This window comes from Megalobrama amblycephala, linkage group LG20 (assembly GCF_018812025.1).
Source record: "Megalobrama amblycephala isolate DHTTF-2021 linkage group LG20, ASM1881202v1, whole genome shotgun sequence".
NCBI lineage: Eukaryota > Metazoa > Chordata > Actinopteri > Cypriniformes > Xenocyprididae > Megalobrama > Megalobrama amblycephala.
This window is the reverse complement of record NC_063063.1, coordinates 25440713-25453667: the sequence shown is the minus strand read 5'-3', so window position 1 is coordinate 25453667 and position 12955 is coordinate 25440713. Positions and strand designations below refer to the sequence as shown.

Here is a 12955-nt window from a genome sequence, read left to right as displayed (position 1 = left end):
GTTTCCACTGCCGGGCGTGCTAGTGCGTGCCAGGGCCAGTTGCGTTTCCACTGTCACTTCCGGGGCTTGATCGTGCCTCTTCCTCGGTGCCAAAGGCACAGGTTTTTCGGCCCGCCGAAAACCTTGGTCCAAAGCGGGCCAGCTGGGGCTTGAAGCGCGGTCGAGATGAAAGGCGGAGCTAATCGTAGTCAGGTGATGGTCTATACACGCTGAAATGGGTTGGGTTGTGTGTGACGTTTGATCAAGGGTGGTGTGTTTAAGGGCGGTTTTTAGATCAGCGCTGCGGAGCTAGCGGACCGACAGTGGAAACGCAACTTGATTTTGGCCTCGGTGCCTAAGGTCTGTGGCCATAGGCCCAGCCCGGCGCACTGTTAGCCCTGGCACGCACTGGCCCAACAGTGGAAAAGCGGCTATTGATGCACTTGGGGAGCAAAGGCTGGGCAATGGTAGCTCAAATTGCTCAAGAAGTTAATGCTGGTTCTGATAGAAAGGTGTCAGAATACACAGTGCATCTCAGTTTGTTGTGTATGGGGCTGCATAGCCGCAGACCAGTCAGGGTGCCCGTGCTGACCCGTCCACCGACGAAAGTGCCAACAGTGGGCACGTGAGCATCAGAACTGGACCACGGAGCAATGGAAGAAGGTGGCCTGGTCTGATGAATCATGTTTACTTTTACATCACGTGGATGGCCGGGTGTGTATGCGTCGCTTACCTGGGGAACACATGGCACCAGGATGCACTATGGGAAGAGGGCAAGCTGGCAGAGGCAGTGTGATGCTTTAGGCAATGTTCTGCTGGGAAACCTTGATTATATTTATATTTATATATATATAAAAAGGGAGAAAGTAAATGTAAAAGTGCTTCTACTGGCAGCATAGTGACATTACTGTATATTGCATTTCAATGATTTCAAATCAAAACTCAAACACACAAGCTTGATCACAGCACATTTTATTAATAAGAACTTTCATTTCTTTTTGTGTCTTACACAAGTCATTGGTACAGTGAGATCAGATGTGGCTAAAATGTGAAGGCGCTGAATGTAGCCGTTTTGAGCAAGCAAATGTACAGTAGTAACAAACAATGCAAGGTTGCAGTCAAAGATATTCTGCACTGTTACATTCAGTAATGAATCAACAGTAATTCAGTTCTGGGGAGCTCAACTGAGTTGACAGTTTATTTGACTAGTTCTGAAATAATAAAGGATCTTTGATGGAGCTGATACCCAAGAGCTCTCTAAAACGATCAGCCTTTCAACGTCTAAAATCAGATGAACAGTTTTATGTAGAATAAAGACTTCTGGGCTAGCAAGGACTCAGTGGTTTTTTAGCAAGTCATTTAGCAAGTAATTAGATGAGGCAAAACTTGGAAATGATTTGCTAGGTGCATTAAAACAAACCGTTCTCCATTATCCGCATCGACCCAAAATATCCACAGTAATGGCGACGTTAATTGCAAATTCTTGGCAAAATGTATTTGTGGTTCTTTAATTTCCCTTATCCATTTTGCACATAGACACAAATCAGTCTACAGAAATTTACAGTCTACGAGTGTACAGACAACAGGGGGGCTGCGTCAAATAAATATACGTATTTACACACACATAACATTGATTTGCGTCCAAGCTACCTGAGTGACTTCAGGGATTTTTAAATCACTGCTGCGCATTTACACATACATCAATGTTATTTTTCCCTGAAGGAAACTTTTATAACAATGGAAAGAGGCTGTGACTTCCCTCTCCAAGATTCACAACTTTTGGTGTCTTTTTAGCACCAAGATAATTAATTTTGGGGCTGACAGCAATTTTCTAGTCAGTATGAATATGGCAGAGGATTGCGTTTGCTCTACAGAGGCAGAGACGGCGTGCTGGGAGCTACAGCTGCCTCGTCCTGCGACACGCGGCTCTTCTTGCAGGTGAGGGCCAGCAGCAGCAGCATGGGCAGGTGCCAAAGACTACAGAAAAACAGCTTGCGGGCGTTCTGCCTGTCGCCATGGCGATAGAACCTGAAGGCCAGGAAGCTGATGTAAAGGTTAATCGGCAGGGAGACTAAAGGGAACGTCCATGTGGTGACGTCCAGCACGGGGCCTAAGGCCGAGAGGCCAATCAGGCCTACGCTGTGGCGGAGGGCCACGCGTTTACAAAGGCCGGGATGGGTGACGGACATCATTCGGTACCCGCCACGCGAGTAGTCCTCTCTCAGGTTCCAGCTCAACGCATTAAAATGAGGAAACTGCCAAGAGAACAGGAAACCTCCCAGTAAGAGTGCTCCTGGAGAGACAGAGAGAGGAAGAGAAGTAGTGAATAAACAAACAAGATCATCCCGATAATTTAAAACACCATTGGTGGAGGAAGTGCATGTGTGAAAGCAGGAAATGAGAGTGCGGGGAGAGACTACACAAGTCAAAGAACGACAGAACACTCCGTTCTATCACTGAAAAGACTTCTGAGTTCCTTCACATCCTACTATGGAGGAAACAAACACCACCTGCATTCAGAACCTGGCAGAGTGGAAAGGTGACACCGCACAAACAGCGGCCCGTGCAGAGGCAGTGGAGCATGACACGTAGGGCTGCCTTTGTGTGTGTGATCTTAGAAAACACACTTGTAGCTAAATCCTCTGGGAAACACAGCACAGGGCAGCATGACAGAGACCTCAAACACTTGGGTCATCTTTTTAAGCTCTGTGTGTTTTTGAACGCTCTCGAACCTGGGGATTTTAAGGAAGGAACTGGTCAAGAAAACCTGATAAATTGATTTGAGTAAACGGGAATGACACCAGAGACTCCAAATATGAGATTGGTGTGTGGTTGAGGGGTAGTTTTGTACTTAACGTAATTTTGACAATGTTAAAATACCTTTTCCAATTCAGTTTGGCACCACTAACGCTGCATAAATTACAATAAATAAACATGCAGCTATTCACGCTATAACTTTGAGTATAAAAAAGTTAAAGACTATTCACACAGTAGGGCCCTATTTCCATGATGCAAAAAATGGGGACAGAATCACAAAATCCGGTCATAAAAATTACATTTATTGTATAACTCAGAATGTCACAGAATTGGACAAAATGTGGATGAATAAATCAAAAGCAGGGCTGCACAATTAATCATTATTAAAATGAGACCCACAGAAAATCAAAGGTCTTCACTACAACCTGCCAAAATAAAAGTCTGATCCTTATGAAATTATGCCAGAAAATACTTTTGTACAGTAGAATATACTTCTCCAAACTAATAATAATACAGTTTATTAAAACATGTTTTGAGGAATATCACACAAGATCCACATTTATAGGACTTTATTATTGTTAAAATTTTAATCAATTATTGAATTGGTGATGTTTCTTGAATTCAATTGATCAGACATCCTTTTTTATTTGATTATTAAAATTTAAACTATTAAAACATAATCCAGAAAAATTAAAATGAAAAATACATAATTTGGGCAAAATAAAATGGATTTCATAGGGCCCTAATACAGTCAAGATGGTCGACAAGTTCTCCAGTTGATCAATGAGGTCAACTAGTCCCTCTTTAACACTACCACTAAATATATAAAATATATTGAAGATAATTTCTCAGAGAGACAGTTCTAATAAATAAACCAAAATATTAAACAAATAAAATATTGAAAGAAGTCATAGTTGTTTCATTCCAATTCATGTTGCAGCTTCACCCTAGATGGGGTCAGGACAATATTTAAGTTTGTACATTCTAATATACACAGGCTTGAAAAGGGCACTGAAATGGTACTACAAGAGACGCACAGAGTTCTCAAAACTATGCATACAAACACTTCAGACGTTCGCTCCTGAGAAAACAGATCTCACGGTTGCCACAACAGCATAGTTTTAATAGTTTGCAAAACAGGCCAAAGACCCCCTGCTGTCTTCCACAAACACTTGATCCAAGCGCTAGACGTATTTGGGGGGAAAAAAAACACAGGATGCTGGATGTATATGTAACTACAACACTCTTAAGTGGACAGGGAACTCGGGTCTGGGAGAGAAGTCAGTAAAAGTCAGAAGTGCCATCTGGAACATGAAGTTTCACTACTCTGGAATGGCTACACAACCCTGAACTGTATTAGCACTGAAACTATCACAAGAAAAGCATTTAAGACCAAGGACACATCTCAATGTGAGCCTGATAATAAGTTCCTGTTGAAACACTAACATGTGGCAATAGAGAAGATCTCAAATGATAGGGTATACAATAACACTCACAATATCGTCCATGCCCAGAGTGCCATATCTGGTGCTATGAAGAAAACTCTACAGCTCTAGAGGTCTAAAAAGGTCAAAAAAAGGTCTATGAGAATCAGTGAATGTTAAGCTTAAATGAATAGTTCAGCCAAAAAAAAAATTTTTTTAATCATTTGAATTTAACTTTTTGCCAAGATTTTATTATTTTTAAATCGATAAATCACTTTTTTCAATAAAAATGTTAGCAAACAATTAGACATGTTGACAATACAGTAATGATAACAGTTAAGAGAAGAAAATGATCCGACCACATGATGGTGCACCTGATTAACCGCTCTCTCTCCAAATGAATATAAAACAGTATATTGACCCGCATCCTAGTTTTTATCATGTGCCGTGCACATTTGTGCACACAACTGAACCAGGGTTCAATAGAATCAAATTGAGTGTGAAACCAAACCTATTCCATTTAAATAGTCTTAGGGGGTACTATTTATTCCGTTTAAATAGTCTCCCCTAAGACTATTTAAACAGAAGTATATTTGCTTAATCCAAGTCATTCCAGCAGGAATTGTAGTCACTACTGTATGTGTGTAAGAGGACTTTGTACCTAGATCAAGAGAGCCGGTGGCTGCTGTCCAGCCCATTACAGGTGGGATGGCGCCCACCACAGCACCCACCCAGGTGTTGGTGATGCTGAGGCGTTTCAGAGGAGTGTAGCAGCACGTGTACAGGAAGATGTTCAGGGCGCCCAGGAAGCCCGTCAGGGGATTTACGCCCAGGGTCAACAGTGTCACACCTGGGATCCCACACGCCAGGGCGAATGACACAGCATGCAGAGGGCTGAAAGAAACAGAGATGGAGGACAAATTCAGAACAACCAAAATACAATTCCTATGTAGGGATTAAAGAGATCATGCTTTCATTTTCCCTGAGGTCCACTTATACTTTTAATGAAAGTTTGTGTGTGCAATACAGTCATAATTTATTTTTCAAAACTAAAACAATAGGCATTGTTTGATCTGAAGTGAAACAGGACATTCAACCAGTAAGATACATAATTTGAGCCAGATTACAAAGTAAAATGGCTTGTGAACAGCAAAACATGTTGACTGTAAAAATAGGAAGTCCTGTGTTAAAGGATTACTTCATGAAAAATTCCTGATAATTTACCATGTCATCCAAGATATTTATGTCTTTCCTTCTTCAGGTTTTTGAGGAAATGGGGGTTAGTAAGTTATCAGGAAATTTTCATTCTGAAGTGAACTAATCCTTTAATATTATCTGATGTCAGTAAGTTATAATAGAATTTGTTTTCATAGTACCCTTAAATTTATTTCAAAAGATCAAGGAATGATTTGATTCCTTATGTATGACCCTTTAAAATAAACCTGCAAGCACTGGCACAGAACAGGAATAAAGTGCATATATAACATCAGTTTGTGAGATAAACTTTAGTGTGGTTCTATGAGTCACATCAAAACAAAGGCTTGTGGGTCTCTGCTACAGATTAAACCTCTCCTGGCCACAGACGCTATTCTCTGTGCCCCATTGGACAACCACTTCCTCTAAGGTTTATTAAAAGCAGTCATTTCCAATCCTGCAGAGGCGTCTGGTTCAAATTCACAGCTAACTGCTCCATAAATTAGAGGAATATTGAGACAAAGACCAAAGCAGAGAGGAAAAGAGGGCAAATTTTCCGCCCAACAGCAGGAGATTCCATTTTAATGTTATTATCATTGTTATGGCTGTTTTATGTGGTGGAAGGGTTTTAAAATCTATATGAGTACCATAAGTTAACGGGTGAGATCGGTTGTTTGAGGGATAAGGCTGACTAACGTTAGGAGAAAAGCCACTGGCATTTCCTACATGAATAAAAAGTGCTATTCTAATGCACCATAATAAACTAGATATTTCAAGTTTGTTCATTATTGAATTTATCTAGTGTTACAAAGGCTTTATTCATGTGATGGGCCACTTAAAACAAGTACATGAGTTATTTATATAGCCGTCAGGCCTTTGATAATTCAATGTATGTGACGTCTTGGTCTCATATGGCAGGTTTTCCCAAGAAGAATGCAAAAAGAATCCCAGACAAGGCCTAAATCGTGACAACAATAACTCTCCGTAGAAAGAAAAAAAAACAGTCACTTGAGTCTAGAGATGATTACTCAAACACAAACTGTGGTTATTTATTCGCCCTCATGCCGTTCCCAACTGTATCATTTCCTTTATTATGTGCAACAAGCATTTCAGTAAAAATGGGTACTGCTTTCCGCAAAACACACCATTAAAGTTCCATAAAAGTGTGCCTGAATCATTACTGACAAACATGCTATGACAGAGGGGAAAATTTGAAGTTAATTATGGTCCGTTCATCAAGCAAGCTATTGTATGGCTTCAGAAAACTTGGAATATAGCACATCTGTTTCATTTTTTGTTTTTGTTGCTTCACAGTGTGAATCACTTTCCATTTTCATTTTGTGGAAATAGTGCAAGCATTTAGCATAACTGCTTGTCAAAAGGAATAAAAAAAAGTCACACACGTCATGAGGGTGAGTAAAATGATTTTCAGAACTGACATTTTGAGTGAACTTGTGTGTCGGTAAGATTTTTTAATGTTTTTAAAAGAAGTCTCTCCTGCTCACCAAGGCTTCTTTTATTTCATCCAAAATACAGCAAAACAGTAACATTGTGAAATATGTTTACAATTTAAAATAACTGTTTTCTGTTTTAAAATGCAATTTATTCCTGTGATGGCAAAGCTGAATTTTCAGCATCATTACTCCAGCCTTCAGTGTCACATGATCCTTCAGAAATCATTCTAATATGCTGATTTGCTGCTTAAGAAACATTATCATCAATGTTGAAAACAGTTGTGTTCTTTTGAACTTTCTATTCAACAAATAATCCTGAAAAAAAAAAAAAAATTGTACATAACGGTTTTCAACAGAATGTCATTCTCAAGATCTATAAATATACAGATATATAAATACAGATGGAAAAAAGCCTTCTGATAAATAATTAAAAAAATAACATACAAAAACTCCACACAGCGATCTTGAGAATCACAGCTGTGAGATTCTGCTTTTCTTTCTCTCATGCACATCTCTGCCTTCAGGCTTACATCATAAGTATGTGACAGTCACACGCACGCAAACATCAAAGAGGACAGTGTCATCTCAAGTCCGCGTAATAACATACTGAGAGACGTACGAGTGGATGTGTGGGCATAAACAGGTTGCACTAGGACACGTCTAATGCGTGTAATGACACGTTTTGGTAGGTCACTCTACTATTGGCATGCTGTGCATTTGTGTTCGGGTCTAGAGTGTCTACAAGGCTGTCAGGTGAAGATAAGTAGTTACGATGAACAAAAGATAAATTCCTCCTGTCACTGACAGTCAGTCTGAATTTGTGACATATGGTAAACATTCAGGAAAGCAATTTCATTGTTGGAGTAACAGAAAAATTGTGCATTTGATGCATGTCAAATCACATTCATCTGCTTTCATATAAATGCTGCTCTTTAATCCACCTGCATAGACCTCCTACAGCGCAGCTGAATTAGTGCTGTGCTACTGCGAGGTTAAATCGCACAGCAATTAAGCAGCACTGGGGGGATGTTTCCAGAAGTTTGAAATAGAGCACCATTTATCTGCTCACCTCTTTATCTTCTGCTCCAAAACGGTTTTAGAAAACGAGCCTGGATTTAAGCTGAGGAATGTTGTGTTTGAAAGGGAGTCAATTGCACAGCTATACGTTTTCCAAAATAAGATAATGCATGACATAACAATAGCTTGCAAACATAGATCACACAAGAGCAGCTTAAAGGGCATATTGCAGGTTAAAAAAAAAAAAAAATTGAGATGAATATATAACCTTGTACGAAAATACCATATGAAAAGGTACTGCAGGATTTAAAAATGTTTTGCAGGACATAAGGGCACAAATTTCATAGATAAAGTGACGGTCTCTGTAAAAAACACTTTTTTTTCAGCGTCGCGTCATTTTACGTCACGAGGGGGAGTTGTTCGCCGAGCTCTGTGTTGACACAGAGTGCAGAGTAGGTTGGTATTCACTAACAGCGGTCGTGTTTTCGGTAGTTTTTGTATATCAATTTATCATCGTCATGGTAAGTTATTGTGTTTGTGGAGGTTGCACAAACTCCAGCCTGTTAGGACATCGAGTCCAAAGGTTTACTAACAAGAAAAAGGACGGTGCCATCTTCCGTGCCGGGGTGTGTTTTGTGCAGGTGAAGAGACGGGACTTCACTTCTGCATCTGCTTCGACAAACATTTTAGACCGGAGGATTATCATCCCAGCAATATGATGAGTTCAACAATGTAATACTTCTGTAAATGATGATATTAAATGAATAAACTTACACACGCGATGCTTCTTCACCGTTTTTACGTGAATCAATTTCAACACTGATGAATGCAAATTATGTTCACAAAGGCATACTGTCTCACACTCACACAAAACAGTTTTGAATTATGTGCTGGTAATGTAACTCCAATTTCATTCATCATCTCCAATTTCATTCACCACTAAGATTTTTAATGTTTTTAAAAGAAGTTTCGTCTGCTCACCAAGGCTACATTTATTTAATTAAAAATACAGTAAAAACAGTAATATTGTGAAATATTATTACAATTTAAAATAACTGTTTTCTATTTGAATATATTTCACAAAATAATTTATTCCTGTGTTGGCAAAGCTGAATTTTCAGCATCATTACTCCAGTCTTCAGTGTCACATGATCCTTCAGAAATCATTCTAATATGCTGATCTGCTGCTCAAGAAACATTTAATGTGTACAATTGTACAAAATATTTGTGTACAATATTTTTTTTCAGGATTATTTGATGAATAGAAAGTTCAAAAGAACAGTGTTTATCTGAAATCTAATCTTTTGTAACATTATAAATGTCTTTACTGCCACTTTTGATTGATTTAATGCATCCTTGCTGAATAAAAGTATTCATTTCTTTAATTTCTTTTCAAAATAATAAAAATAAAAATTCTTAGTGAACCCAAACTTTTGAACGGTAGTGTATAATGCTACAGAAGCTTTGTATTTCAGATAAATGCTGTTCTTTTGAACTTTCTATTCATCAAGGAATCCTGAAAAAAAAAAGTACACAACTGTTTTCAACATTGAAAATAATCATAAATGTTTATTGAGCAGCAAATCAGCATATTAGAATGATTTCTGAAGGATCATGTGACACTGAAGACTGGAGTAATGATGCTGAAAATTCAGCTTTGCATCACAGGAATAAATTACTTTGTCAAATATATTTAAATAGTACACAGTTATTTTAAATTGTAATAATATTTCACAATATTACTGTTTTTTTACTGTATTTTTAATTAAATAAATGTAGCCTTGGTGAGCAGACGAAACTTCTTTTAAAAACATAAAAAATCTTGGTGGTTCCAAACTTTTGGACTGTACTGTACATTCAAGTTCACTCAACTACATACTCACGACATCATATGAATCCTCACACTATCAGTGATCGGCACGGAATAAACTCATAACACATAATTAATAATAAAGGATAACATGAAACACACACAGTAACATTACTGTCTGTTCGGCCACCGGCTGGAGACATGATGGTCACGGAGATGCAACTCGACGAAAACGTGAACTATGCACTGTAAGGTTGTTTTTTTTTGCTAACTACCAAAATCAGTCATAATGAGAAACCGCTATATCACGTAACTTTAGTGTGGACGGGTATTAGGCTAACGAGTGTGACAGGCTCTGCCTGATCAAAGTTTATTAGTTTGTGTTATTAGTAATCAATACTCCTAGATGACCAATACTAGCTTTGCTATTTCCGGATACATGATGATAATCTGTACAATATTGTGATCTGAGCTTAGTGTTACATATCATTAGCTAACGTGTATGTATCTATAAGCTAACACCGGTCTCCTGCCCAGTTCTCCACTGGTTCTCCTCATACCACAACTCAATTGGTCTCCCCTGCCATTATCCTATCTAATCCTGGCCTGTCCCTGCTCTCTTAGCCGCATAGCAGGCTAATTATGGCTGTGGTCCATCATACGAGTATGAACAAACATTTACAATTTCCTCAGCATCTGAACTGTCATTGCGATCCATTGTTTTCCTATTGTTTATATTGACAGCACTCCCTCCCATTACGTCACTTCCGATTTGGCATTTTTCAGATGCGCAAGTAAAATTCTCTCACAAAAAATGACTCCAGTAGCTTATTTTAAAGAAAATCTAGTTCTACATTATTTTTCTATACATTGAATAACTGAAGCTCTAACCTGCAATATGCACTTTAAAAAGAAAAGCAATTTGGAGACGTGGCGTTGTGAGTGGTGCACACACTATTCCACTCGAATACTCATTCTTTGTTACCAATCAGACTGTCACTATCATAAATAATAATTGCCAATAAACCTTTTTTTCATGATTTCTAGTCTTATTGTACTGTGGTTTATTTGTACATATTATTTAGATAATAAAAAGCATCATAAGCTGGGCAGCGTCGCTTATGATGTCTTCGTCTGTGAGTGTGTGTTTGAGATGCACACACCACAATGGGATAAGCCGGGGTGTTTGGTTTGGACTGTTTGGATTACTGTGACTGCTCGAGTCATTCCTTATACCCTCACGTCAACAGATCTGCCCCTTTTGTTGTTGGAAAGTGACCCTCGAGGGAGTGAGAGAGGGCAGGGGTCTCGTTCAGTTAAATTCCACTAACACACCCAATTAGTAAGAAGTAATGGCTGTCAAATGTGTGTTATCTTGTTCAAAAACGTGTGTAAAGATGCCTGAGATGGACATAGAATGCTTCATGAATGACTATTTTAAAAGGGTCCTTGATTATGATTTCACATTTTTAACTTCAGTTAGTGTGTAATGTTGCTGTTTGAGCATAAACAACATCTGTAGTTACAATGCTCAAAGTTTAATGCTAAGGGAGATTTTTCTTTTACAGAAATTGCTTTTTAAGGACTACAACAAACGGCTGGTAGGGACTACAAAAAAGCTTCTTCCAGGGTTGGTGACATTACAAACCTCAAAATTTACATAAACCCTGCCCCGGAAACACGCAACAAAGGGGGCGAGGCAATTTTGGGCTGCTTTAGAGAAGAGGAAGTGTTGTTGTAGTAGAGTGTTGTTACCATGCTGTCATTTTACGCCAGACTGCTTCACAAACGAGGGTCAATTCAATGCTAGAATTGCACGAAAGATTAACATGGTGGCACATGCTAGTCCATGAGTTGAATCAACTCCACAACAACTACATAAATTTATCCACTAATTTATTCAGAAACATCCAGTTGCATTCTAAAAGTTGTAACTTCTTCCTGAGTCTCTCCATCGGTGTCCGACTTAGATTTGAACAATGTAAGGCTGAACACCATTACTGACAATCCTCATTTTGGCTGCGTGAGATTCTCCAAATTTGTTGTTGTTGAGCAACCGAAGCAGGAGCTGTTAAAGCTCCGCCCTCTTCTGGAAAGCAGGCCGGGCCGGGAGCAGCAGCTCATTTGCATTTGAAGGGACACACAAAAAACGGCATGTCTTTGCTCACACCCAAATAGGGTCAAAATTTGACAACCTATAATAAATGATCTGCGGGGTATTTTGAGCTGAAACTTCACGGACACATTCTGGGGACACCAGAGACTTATATTACATCTTGTAAAAGGGGCATTATAGGTCCCCTTTAATCAGAGCTATAGTGCAGCCATTACAGATGTTGCGTTATGGGGCTATGCAGGTTCGAGTCCAGTCTGCAAGATGCCCCATAGAGTGAGTCCTGCAGGGATGACATATTCATGTATGCAAAACCCTGGAAACAAGTTAGCATTTTAGCACTTCTGGTTCCATTTTCAATGAGTCAATATGTTTTTTTTTATAGGTTTTTGGTTAAATGCCTGAAAAATGATTTGAGGTGAACACAAGCTCAAGATATTTTCAAGTTTTATTCTACAACATAAAATACATCAGTGATGCCCTCTTGTGACTTTATAATATATAATAATATATCATGATTGACTTGTCTTTATAAAGGTGGCAAAATGGCACTACAGAGGTTAATAAATGTCACCAGACATTTAATATTACTACGCCAAACAGGTAAACTCATCTAATCACTAGTCCGCTTTCACATCCTCGTTTATAATCACACTCTTGCAACATATTCTAACTCAAACTTTCAGGAAAAATGATTTCAATTAAAGACTGAAAGAGTTGTCAGAAACTTAATGGTGGTAACGAAGTCATGCAACCGTGGCGTAGTTCGTTTATAGCCTACGTTTAGCTTTTTAACTTCTGTTGATTGTATTTAGGCTTCAAAATTCATAAAATGTGTGTTCATATATAAACATTATCATGATGAAGAAAACATGTAAGAATCAAAAACTTTTGTTAGTCACGGAGCTTATTTTCTAAAATAATCCAAAAGCCAATGAAAAAAATCTTATTGGGTTTCTGTCAAAGGAACCAGGGCGATGCTAATCTCCGGATTGGCCTACAAAAATGTCATCAGTGCAGCACTCTGTTCATTGTCTTTTAGCCTAATAATATCAATCTATCTAATGAAGAAAAAAACAACTTCTCTGAAACAGTTTAGCATGCTAGTCTAACAGCATGAAGAAGTCGCAACTGTAAATGCCTCCACTTTAAAGCACCCAAAGCTAAAACAAAAATAAATTAGTCAACCTCACTACACGATTAGTCT

At 38.7% G+C, this 12955-nt stretch overlaps 1 protein-coding gene across 1 annotated transcript in view; it reads right to left on the bottom strand.

The window, feature by feature from the left end:
• Nucleotides 1–935: 935 nt before the first annotated feature.
• LOC125254921 (protoheme IX farnesyltransferase, mitochondrial) overlaps nt 936–12955 on the bottom strand; it is a 46197-nt gene continuing 34177 nt past the window's right edge. Inside the window, exons 6-7 of the mRNA XM_048169714.1 lie at nt 4822–5054; nt 936–2272 (exon numbers count right to left, since the gene is read on the bottom strand). Of these exons, the coding sequence (XP_048025671.1) occupies nt 1848–2272; nt 4822–5054 (658 nt within the window). The 3' untranslated portion in view covers nt 936–1847. The remainder of the gene's footprint in view (nt 2273–4821; nt 5055–12955) is intronic.